At 38.5% G+C, this 12,112-nt stretch overlaps 1 protein-coding gene across 1 annotated transcript in view; it reads right to left on the bottom strand.

Moving 5' to 3' along the window:
- Window positions 1–12,112, bottom strand: part of KDSR (3-ketodihydrosphingosine reductase) — a 43,125-nt gene that overhangs the window by 30,118 nt on the left and 895 nt on the right. The window contains exons 2-3 of the mRNA XM_074944963.1: window positions 6,611–6,700; window positions 2,249–2,305 (exon numbers count right to left, since the gene is read on the bottom strand). Coding sequence (XP_074801064.1) covers window positions 2,249–2,305; window positions 6,611–6,700 — 147 coding nt within the window. The remainder of the gene's footprint in view (window positions 1–2,248; window positions 2,306–6,610; window positions 6,701–12,112) is intronic.

Below are 12,112 nucleotides of genomic sequence, written 5' to 3'. Positions count from 1 at the left end.
CAAGTGACTGAGGTTTATGATGCCCTGATGGAACTGGAGCAGCCAAGTAAAGCTGAGGCCGGAGTCCAAAATGAGGCGCAAAGCCTGGCAAACCAGATCACTGACTTCAAATTTCTGGTCTCATCTGTGGTTTGGCATGATATCCTGTTCCAAGTAAACGCTGTACGCAAGGCATTACAAAGATCAGTCGATGGACATCGCGACCGCTACTACTTTGATGAGAAGCTGTCTTGATTTCATTGAGCCTTACAGAGAACGGATTTGAAGCTGCCCCACTGCTCCCAAAGAAATGGCAGAAAACTTAGAAGTTGAGCCTGTCTTTAAGGAAACTCATATTCATCGGAAAAAGAGCCAGACTGGTTACAAGGGCAGAAATGAGGTGATGGGAACCTCAGAAGAAAAATTCAAGAGGGAGTTTTTTTGCTTGCTTGTTGACACTGCTTGAATGTCCATGAGAGAGAGAGAGAGAGCGCGAGTGAGCATGCGCGTGTGTGTCTGTAGTAAATATGCCAGCAGATAGAAAACACTTTTGAACAATTGTACGGACCTTCACCCGACACTGGCACATGGGGAATGTTTGGACGTCAATGATAAAGACCTCTATGTCAAATTGGACATTTTGCCACACGGGAAGCGCTCTCCACTCCAAATTCTGCAGTTCATTCCTGATGCAGAGCTGAAGGACACTTCTCCTAATGTGTGGATAACTTTGAGGATTCTGCTCATGCTGCTGGTCACAGTTGAGAGTGGTAAGTGCAGCTTTTCGAAGCTCAGGCTCATTAAAACCTATCGTCAGTCGATGATGGCCGACAAGAGACTGAGATCGCTTGCTATTTTATCACTTGAAAATGCCACCTTTGCCAGTCTTTGGCTCTCTTTGATGCTGTGCTTCAGTTTGTGAGGGCAACCTTTTGAACTAAAAGACTAGAGTTAACGTTCTAAGGCTGTCACCTACTGTAACACTATTTAATAATGGTCCACCCAATGTTGGTGCACCGTTCAATTTCTTGAGGTTAGTATGTTTCAGCTACTCTTAAAATTGAAAAGTTTCTATAAGCATGGAGGAAGCAAATTTTTTTATTTCCTTTAATGGCATGAATAAATACAGATTTACAGATCCTAGGGTGCAAATTTATCATCTTATATGACAGGGATAAATCATATCAAAGTCATGCATCAAAGTCATGAAATGGGCTACAAAGGTAATAAAAAATGAGGTATTCAAAAGTTTAACAAATGGGGGGGAGAGCGGGCGGTCAAAGACTCTCCTGGCATGGGGTGTCATTTGGTCTGGGGCCGGCCCTGACTACGATACAGTCTTTAATTATATGATCATGTACTATTTTTACCTCCTGCCCCAGTCTCCTTGCCAAGACATTTCCAGTTCTAGTCTCCAATCCCTCCTGGGTGTTTATCCCCAGTCTCCTTTGTCCCCAGCTAGTCCCAGCTCTCCTCCTACACTCCTACAGGCTCTTTATCTGATTTGTCTCCCCTACTCCTCCTTATCCCTATCCAACTGGTTACCAGTCTCAGTCTCCTTGCCCAGCTATGCACCGTCACTCTCTCACAACTCCCATTCCAAGTTTCCCTCCCTCAACCAACCTCCAATCCCACTCCTTCTCCCTCCCCTCTACGTTCCTTGTCCCAATCATCTTGTCCCTGCCCCAGGTCCACCTCTTTTCCTCTCCGCAATCAGGCAGCTTTCTCAGCCCACAAGTCTCCCTGCTCTCAGTTCTGGGGCTCAGAAAGCTATCTGAGTTCCCAAATCAATTGGTGGCACTTATTTTGACTTAAAAATTGTTAAAGATTTTGAGAGGATTAAAAAAAAACAAAAACTACTTCCTCCTTTACATAGCTGTCAAAATCTAGAGTCAGGGTCTTATACTGGTCATCAACTATAGTTGTATCATACATATTTACACCCCCTCCCCCCAACTACAGCTGGTGACATCACTAACATATCAATTTTTTGAAAGCAGGTTTGACGTTAGCAATATCAACAGCAGTAGAGAAATCAGAACCTTGTATTTGCATCTAGACAGGTAAAATGCCTTTCAAGTTAAAATGTACCACATATTAATTTGTAAACTTCAGTATTTCAGGACACAAGCACTTATTCTTCAAAGCGAGACTAGTGAAACCACGTAGTGGGGTTGGGAGGGGGAGCTTTTCTCCCCCCCTTTTATTTTTTACTGTTATGTAGCACAACCGCTCAGCATTCAGTACACCCTGGAGGCAATGATCTTACCTGCTTATCGTTAATGGAGTATTTTTCAATTTCTTTCTTTGTCTGCAACAGCTTGCTCTAAAATGAATATAAAGCACAATTAAGGCACTGCAATCACGAGAATTTATTACTTTCTGGTATTTCACTGAAGTTAAAAACATTTCAGCCCCCTAACAACTGCTATTTTAATTTTGTAAAAACAACTCTGGAATTGGTAAATGTGTGAGATCTTGACTAAGGCTCAAAATTGCTATTTTCATTCATCTTTCAAAACTGCAGTTTATTTATTTAATTTAACACTTTCCTTTCCCCTATCCCTGAGGTTAACATCAGGAAAAAACCTCTACAATGATAATGTTAAGGCTGAGACTAAACACTTCAGTTATTATATTTAATTTAGGGCTGTCAATCATAGTTAACTCATGCAATTAACAAAAAAATTAATCGCGATTCATTGCAGTTTTAATTGCATTGTTAAACAATAGAATACCAATTGAAATGTATTACATATTTTTGGACTTTTTCTATAATTTTCAAATATATTGATTTCAACTACAACACAGAATACAAAAAGAAAAGGAGGACTTGTGGCACCTTAGAGACTAACAAATTTACTTGATCATAAGCTTTCATGAGCTACAGGTCACTTCATCGGATGCATTCAGTGGATTTTTTTTTTTCCCCATTGAATGCCTCCGATGAAGTGAGCTGTAGCTCATGAAAGCTTATGATCAAATAAATTGGTTAGTCTCTAAGGTGCCACAAGTCCTCCTTTTCTTTTTGCGGATACAGACGAACACAGCTGCTACTCTGAAACAGAATACAAAGTAAACATTGCTCATTTTATATTATTTTTAATACAAATATTTGCACTGTAAAATGATTAACAAAAGAAATATTTTTCAATTCACCGCATACAAATACTTTAGTGCAATCTCTTTATAATGAAAGTGCAACTTACAAATGTGTTTTTTGTCACACAACTGCACTCAAACACAAAATATAAAACTTTACAGCCTATAACTTTACAGTCCTACTTCTTGTTCAGCCAATCGCTAAGACGAACAAGTTTGTTTACATTTACGGGAAATAATGTTGCCCACTTCTTATTTACAATGTCACCAGAAAGTGAGAGCAGGTGTTTGCATGGGACTTTTGTAGCTGGCGTTGCAAGGTATTTACGTGCCAGATATGCTAAACATTCGTATTTCTCTTCATGCTTCAGCCACATGCTTCCATACTGATGACACTCGTTAAAAGAATAATGTGTCAATTAAATTTTTGACTGAACTCCTTGGGGGAGAATTTTATGTCTCTGGCTCTGTTTTACCCACATTCTGCCATATATTTCGTGTTATAGTAGTCTCAGATGCTAACTCAGCATATGTTGTTCGTTTTAAGAGCACTTTTGCTGAAGGCTTGACAAAACGTAAAGAAGGTACCAATGTGAGATTTCTAAAGATAGCTACAGCACTCCACCCAAGGTTTAAGAATCTGAAGTGCTTTCCAAAAATCTAAGAGGGATGAGGTGTGGAGCATGCTTTTAGAAGTTTTAAGAGCAACATTCTGATGCAGAACCTACAGAACCCAAACCACCAAAAATGAAAATCAACCTTCTCCTGGTGGCATCTGACTCAGATGATTAAAATGAACATGTGTTGGTCTGCACTGCTTTGGATTGTTATCAAGCAGAACCCATCATCACCATGGACGCATGTCCTCTGGAATTGTGGTTGAGGCATGAAGGGACATATGAATCTTTAGCACATCTGTCACATAAATATCTTACAACACCGGCTACAACTATGCCATGTAAATTCCTGTTCTCACTTTCAGGTCACATTGTGAACAAGAAGTGGGCAACGTTAACTCCCATAAATGTAAACAAACTTGTTTGTCTCAGTGATTGGCTGAACAAGAAATAGGACTGAGTAGACTTGCAGGCTGTAAAGTTTTATATTGTTTTATTTTTGAATGCAGTTTTTTGTTGTACATAATTCTACATTTGAAAGTTCAGCTTTCATGACAAAGATTGCACTACAGTACTTGTATTAGGTGAATTGAAAAACACTTTCTTTTGTTTTTTTACAGTGCAAATATTTGTAATAAAAATATAAAGTGAGCACTATACACTTTGTACTCTGTGTTGCAATTGAAATAAATATATTTTAAAATATAGAAAACATCCAAAAATATTTAAATAAATGGTATTCTATTATTGTTTAATTGCTTGACAGCCCTAATTTATTTACATGAAGGGATTAGGAATTTGTATGTTATTGCTTTACAGGTTACTGTTTATTTATATGATTGTTTAAATCATACTGAAGAACACGTGGAATAACCGTGTAACAAACCAATCAATCATTTATTCCAAAATTCAGAACAGATAAGGAAAGTTTGAAATATCACTTTTTTTTTTTTTTTTTTTGGCAGCGCGCGGGTAATTTTAAATTTATCAGACTGGTGAAGTTTATGCAAAAGACATTTTCAACTATGTAAGTTACCAAACATAATAAGTAGAGGTAATTGAAAAAATGCCAATTTTTATGTTTAATTTCAAAGTTTGCTATATGTTTCCTGATTTCTTCCCCCCACCCCAACTTATTGACAAAAATATGAAACCTGGAAAGTTTTCAGTTCAGTTTTTCCATTGAAAAAACTAGATGTTTTCTGAAAAAGTTTTACTTTTCATTAAAACCCTTTTTTTAAAATAAAAAAGTGTTGATAAAAAAATTAAATGAGCTCCAATAGCAAGAGATAAATCAATTCAAGGAAAAGATTTAATTAATTCAGGCTTAGATTGTTTTTTTTAAATCTTAACATTATTAGAGGCCTGACATAAAGTGTTTTCTGAATTCTATGTACAGTATTCATTTGTCAAATCCATCACTGGTTGACAAGAAATTTAAAAGGCAGCAGCATGGTACAGACAAATCTGCATTGTATGATACAATATAGCAGTGAATCATACTACTATAGTGTTTCATGCTCTGAAGGTCCTATCTTTTAGATCAGCGTTTCCCAAACCTTTTTGGCCATGGAACACCTGGTGTATATTTACAGAACACTTACAATATTATTTTGTAGTCATTTGGTTTTCAAATAAAAAATTGTGTTATTTATGCTCAAATATATTTTGTTTTATAAAACAAAGCAAAAATACAAATTTAAAATAAACTTGAACTAACAATTTCTAACTGGAAAGCGCGTATAAAGTAGTACAAAAATCAAGTGCAAGACCCTTTTTTCTAATTACGATTCTTTCACGGAACACCTATTCGCATCATGCGGAACAGTTTGGGAAATGTTGTTTTAGACTAATACAAATCCAGTCAGTAGAATATTATAGTAAATACAATAAATGCTATTCCCTAGGCTGTGCCCATACCATCACTAATGAGTAGGGCCCCCAAATTCACAGTCCATTTTTGTAAATTTCACAGCCATATCATTTAAAAAAATCTTGAAATTCATGGTTTCAGATATTTAAATCTTAAATTTCATGGTGTTGTAACAAAACATGAATATGCATTTGAAAACAGCAAAATATAAACATGTAAAGCCCTTAAGACTCAGCGTCTCTCACGCTGAGGGGGATAACAAGGCTATTGTAGGGGGTCACAGTATTGCCACTCTTACTTCTGCGCTGCCTTCAGAGCTGGGTGGCTGGAAATCAACGGCTGCTGGCCGGGTGCCCAGCTCTGAAATCAGCACTGCCACCAGCAACAGCACAGAAGTAAGGGTAGCAATACCATGATCCCCTACAATAGCCTTGCAAACCCCTTTTGGGTCAGGACCCCTGCTTTGAGAAACGCTGTGTACTTTTGTATACTTTTACCCTATAGCATAGGGTATTTTTAAAATATAGTGTAAAATTACGTAACATACCAGATTTCACGGTCCGTGACACATTTTTCATATGAATTTGGTAGAGCCCTACTGATAAGAACAACCTCCTGTCTCTGTGTTCTTATGGAACATAGTCCAACAACACAGAAATGTTGGACTGTGTTCCATAAGAACACAGAGACAGGAGAAACCAATTTTTTCCAAATGAAAGAAGAACTACCAGGGAGGAAAGAAGTTACATGTTCTTGAAAGCAACAGTTATAGGAAACAAGCAGTATATGTAAATATAATTTTTTCCAGTCAATAACATTTCTAAGACACATTCAGAATCTGTTTCTGTAACAAGCCAGTTGCTTGGACAACGAAAAACTCATGAGATTTTAGTTACTTCAATTAAAATATTAATCAGCAACACAGTATGAACAATTACTTCCAAACTATATTATTTTATAACACATCCCTATTTGAAACGACACCTCTATTTTAAACACTTAAATACATAACTTAGTAAACATACATATAAAAAGTTACCTCATTTCTTGCAATCAGAGTTATAAATGCACCCTGCTTATAGCATTCAATAGCAACACATTTTCCAATTCCACTGGAACCTCCAGTTACCTAAAAAAGATACATCATTTAGGTAATTTAATTAACAATTCATTATTTTCATCTCCCCAGCCCCACAAATCACAACTGCATTCTCAGAGTTCTTAATCATTCTCTGAAATATATCAAAGGTGACCATTAATCTATCAAAGATACTCACTTTTCTACAGTGTATGTAAAAAACAAAACAAAACAAAACACAAAAAACAGAGCTCCTTACATCAAGGAGTCTCTTAAATTTTCTTTTTTAGTTCAGTATTAGGTGTATATACAATTTGATACTAATATGCACTGTCCTACTGCAACCTTTCATCTAAAATCTGAACATACCTTTAGCCCATACCCTAGACCTCACTTCCATCTGGCCTCATATTTTTGCTTGACTCTTATCTACTGCACAAGCATTTTATTTGTCAAACTCAGTTGTAACAGACTGAACTCTGTAAAAACAACTGATACAAAGGTTTCTCTAAGAAGACAAGACAGTTCATAGCAAACTTTAAATCAGAATGAATGCTGGCTGGCCATCCCTTTAATCTATTACTATTAACTAACCATTGGACCAAATCCAATTGTGAATATATGAAGTAGTAATAGAAATCAGTTGTGCAACAAAGAACACAGTTCAACTTCGCTCAGTGAAGATGTAATCTTGACAAAAAGACAAAGTTCAAATTTACAGCCTATGATTCAAAATACCTTCTTCTCTGTTAACCAATTAGGCAATTCCACTAAATTATAAAATAGAGTATAGCTATTGGGTATTCCCCTTTTGTGTTTACTTTTTCTAAAATTCAGTCTATTTCATGCAAATTGTAAGATACGTATGGCTGTTCTTATTGGTCAGACATATTGAAAATTAATGCCCAGATCACTTGGGTATTTTATGGATTTTTTTTAAATTAGTGTTTTGGGTGTTTAGCCCAAATTTTCCTCTGACTGTAAAACAAGAAAACCGATAAGCTGTAAAAACTGAGTAAAATTCAGCTCTTCCCATGTCTATAGTATTTAGCTTTTCAATCCCGCAACTGGGCAATATAATTAACAAAAACCAGACGTTTCAAAATAGCTAGAATCAGTTACTTTTCGTGGTTCTTTTGTTTTAAAGGGACTGTGGAAAATGTCTTTGGGATTGTTTTAACAATTAAAGCAGAAACCACTTCCCCATCACACTCCTCTTCAAAAAGACTAAGTAGTATTAAAACTGGCTTTTATATCATTCTTTTCATTCAGAGATCTCAAAACACTTCAAAGAGAAAGGTATTATTCTCCATATTACAGATGGGGAGATCACGTCCCTATTTTAAACTACACCTCTATTTTAAACAATTTAAGACATAATTTAGTTAGTAAACGTATATATAAAAAGTTACCTCATTTCTTGCAGTCAGTTACAAATGCACACTTATAGCATTCAATAGCAACACATTTTCCAAAACCGAGGCAGAGTTGAGTCAGCAAAAGAAGCAGAACTACTAGGTCTCCTGACCCCCAAACCAGTGCTCTCTCCACTAAACCATGCTGCCTCCTCACCGGCTTCTTCCACTACGTATAATTCCATGATTTTATAAAAAGGCTAGCCTTAACTTGTGTTCCATCCCCAGAAGCAGGAGGGAATTAAGATTAAGAATTCCTGGGTCCTGTTCCCAGCTCTGCCTCTTTTTTAACACTTAAATTTCTGGACCTCAGCTTTTGCACACGAAGATGGCCAAGGCCAAAAAAGTGCCAATTATCTAGATGAAAGTCATACAACTAAAGGTACTAAACATGATATTTGACAAGACTGGGGTTGTGGCGGCTTTATTTTGGGGAGGGAGTGGAGTGGGAAGGGGAAGTTACTTGGCTTGAAAAAAAACTAAAGAAAGAACCACTAGGCTAAATTTTATTCAAAGTTTCATTAAGTCCTACAAGGTCCTTCCTGCAAGGTAACACCTTAGATATTTTGTGTGTGTCACCAGGAAAAAGAGAGCCTCTAAATAGAAGTTTTTCGTGCTCCAGAATAAAACAGTTTTACCTACTGAGAGATATTCTAAATAATAATTGTATTTATTGTCAAATGGTGATAGTTTATTAAAAAAAGGACATCCGAAAGTGTCTAATTTGCAACAGTATTCCTTACTTCTGTGTGAAATATGAAAACAGGAAACTCTGGTATGGATCTATTAATGCACAGTTTACATTATTGAAATTAAATTTCATTTAAGCGCTACAGGATTACCAGCATTCCCAAACAACTTTATAAATTTGAAAGCTATGTTCAGTTCAGACCAGCCAAAGATTTCCAAATGAAAACATTTAACTAAAAATTTTCCTGAACACAGGTAGGTCTAAAAATGTATCTGTTAAAATAATACTTTATATGATGAAACACCATTAAAAAAAGTTACATGAACAGTTTTTAGAACCCACAAAACCACACTAGAGCAAATGTTCGCCTTCAATAATGAATTTTTAATTATGCAATTACATCTTATGAACTCTTTTTGTCCTGTAATAACAGAGTACCATATATACTCATTCATAAGCCAAATATATTTGGTAAGAAAGGGATGCATCAAAGAGCGGGGGTCGGCTTATAAACAAGTCTACACCAAAATGTGATGATTTTAAACTATGAAATCATTGAATTGAATATCTAATACATTGTCGTTTTGTTTACCTGGAGCGTCTGCAGGCATGGAGCCCCTCAGTTCCCTGTGGCTGCGGTTCACTCTTCCCAGCCAATGGGAGCTGTGGGAAGTTGCGCGCCACTTCCCGCAGTTCCCATTTGCTGGGAACAGCGAACCGTGGCCACTGGGAGCTGAGGGGCTCCGTGCCTCTGAATGCTCCAGGTAAACAAAACATCCTGACCCGCCAGCGGCTTACCCTGACGGGCCGGGAGCCAAAGTTTGCCAACCCCTGAAATATAGAGTTGGCTTATGAAAGGGTCATACAGTTTTTACTATTTTTACCTATCCATCTTAGGGGGTTGGCTTATAAATGAACGGGCTAATGAACGAGTATATACAGTACATAAGTTCTGATGCTTTCTGAGTGGGGAATGGTAATATAAACAGGATCCCCAGAACCTCCTCCTGATGGCACAGTCATTTAAGGTTTTTTACCTATTGTACCACATAGTAGGTAAACATTGAAATCTAAACTTGTGAAATTTAGATGGCCATTATCAAAGTTAAAATGCCTAAAAACTGAGCTACCTTAGAAAGGTTTGCTGTAAGTTTCAGTAAGTCATCCCAATCAGTAATGTTTTGTGAAAGAGTGTGATTAAATTTATGTTAAAGAAAACTAAAATGGGATCGCTTAAAGTTTGTGGGGCTCTCTCTTTTTAATAAGGCCTTGATGTTTCCCATTTAAGAATTCTGAGCCATCAGAGTAGTTTTTAGGAAAGGTAAATACATTGAGAGCAACATATAGACCTAAGGATGTAGGTGCTATATGTATGAGAACTGGCAACACAAAATTATAAGTGGCTTTATAAAATTCACGACACTAAGAACACTCTGGTTGTCTGTTCAATGTTATACCCTGGTCAATCAACACAAGTACAGTAATAGGGCAAGATCCTCACCCTTGTTCTGGCCCCTTTATGCTGTGTGAGAGGGCCAGAGATCCATAAAGGGGCCCTAAAAACCCCGATTACCTACTGGAGAATTTCCCCTGGTACTAGCACTGTGGAAAAAGCTACTAAGTTTGCCTTCAGATGACATTATTGTAAGCCCTAGCACACAGGGGCTTTCCAAGACAGGAGAGGTCTGGGCCACAGTGCTACAAAGATTCCAGGTAGCACTGTAGCCCACTCTATTGGGGATGTTGCTGTAACTTAGGCAGGTCTCCAGAGCTGTCTAGGTTACGCTGGTGGCCACTGAAGTTTGCAGAATAGCCCAGTTTGGAAGAGTGCAAAGGTAGTTCCTAAGCCTGTGAGTTCTATACTGTGCCTCTTACAGGTGCAACACAAACTAAGCCCCAGTGCCTGTAGTCCACTTTTATTTAGAGGTATGACCTCAAGAGATGCACAGCACTCACAACTCCCATAGAACTCTATGCAGTCATAGATGCTCTGGCAAATGTAATTAAACTATAAGCTCCGCATGGCAGGGACCAGGTTTATTTTATGCATTTAAAGCAACATGTGGCTTCTTGACCCCACCTTCAAGGCCCATCTTTTCCCCCCCACTCCCTATTTATCTGCACGTACATTTCCACTATGCCTACCTCACACCTTCTAAAAACTCACTATCTACCATGATACCAACAGGCAACCAACAAGCTGCTTAAGGAGATGAGGACTATTTTTAAATTTGAAAAAAGGATATGACACCTGACCACTTTATTTGTATGTTGTCCCCATTTTCCTCCACGCTCTGATTTATCTTGGAGAATAAGCCTTAGACCGGGGTGGCCAACCTGTGGCTCTGGAGCCACATGTGGCTCTTCAGAAGTTAATATGTGGCTCCTTGTATAGGCACCGACTCCAGGGCTGGAGCTACAGGCGCCAACTTTCCAATGTGCCGGGGGGGTGCTCATAGCTCAACCCCTGGCTCTGCCACAGGCCCTGCCCCCACTCCACCCCTTCCCATCCCCACCCTGAGCCTGCCATGCCCTCCCTCCCCCTCCCCAGCCTCCTGCACACCACGAAACAGCTGATTAGGAGGCGCAGGGAAGGAAGAGGAGGCGCTGTTCAGCAGGGCTGTTGGTGGGTGGGAGGTGCTGGGAGTGGGGGGAGCTGCTAGGGGGTGCTGCTCATGTATTACTGTGGCTCTTTGGCAATATACATTGGTAAATTCTGGCTCCTCCTCAGGCTCAGGTTGGCTACCCCTGCCTTAGACTATAAATTCTTTTGTGTTTATACAACCTGTACCACATTGCAGATTCTACTGGAAACAATGAATATGAAGTATCCAGTAAACCTAGGGTTATAAGTGTCATTAAAGACTAATAAATTCAATTTAACAATACAAAATACCAAAGATAGTGTGCATTCCCAGTGAACCAGATGCATGTCTTTTTGCCAGCTGAGATAAGCAATGGTTTCCCAGAGACACACACAAAGAGCACCTCTCACATTGCTTAGACATCCCCAGTGCACACAATACTATCTTAAACATGTATATTGAATAGGGCACTGATAGTGGCTCCATAGTTAAGAACTACCTCTACGTAGGACCTCAGCTACTACAGTGAGGACAAAAATATAAATCTCCTGGGGTTAGAAATGTGACGTCTCTTCCTCTCCAGTTAAACTAAATTATGTCCGAATGTTGGTGAACATTGCAATCAGTTATCACCATCACCACCACTTTGTTGTACCATGGGAGTGCTTTTTAAACTGATCCTCCAATCCCACTTAATCCAGGCGAAGAAGCTGACACAAACTTCTTTTGCTAGGTCTTCCTATGGGGGGGGGGGGGGGGGGAGGGGCTGAAG

This window comes from Natator depressus, chromosome 2 (genome assembly GCF_965152275.1).
Source record: "Natator depressus isolate rNatDep1 chromosome 2, rNatDep2.hap1, whole genome shotgun sequence".
NCBI classification, from domain to species: domain Eukaryota; kingdom Metazoa; phylum Chordata; order Testudines; family Cheloniidae; genus Natator; species Natator depressus.
The sequence above is the reverse complement of the archived record's forward strand: the minus strand, read 5'-3'. Positions and strand labels throughout refer to the sequence as shown.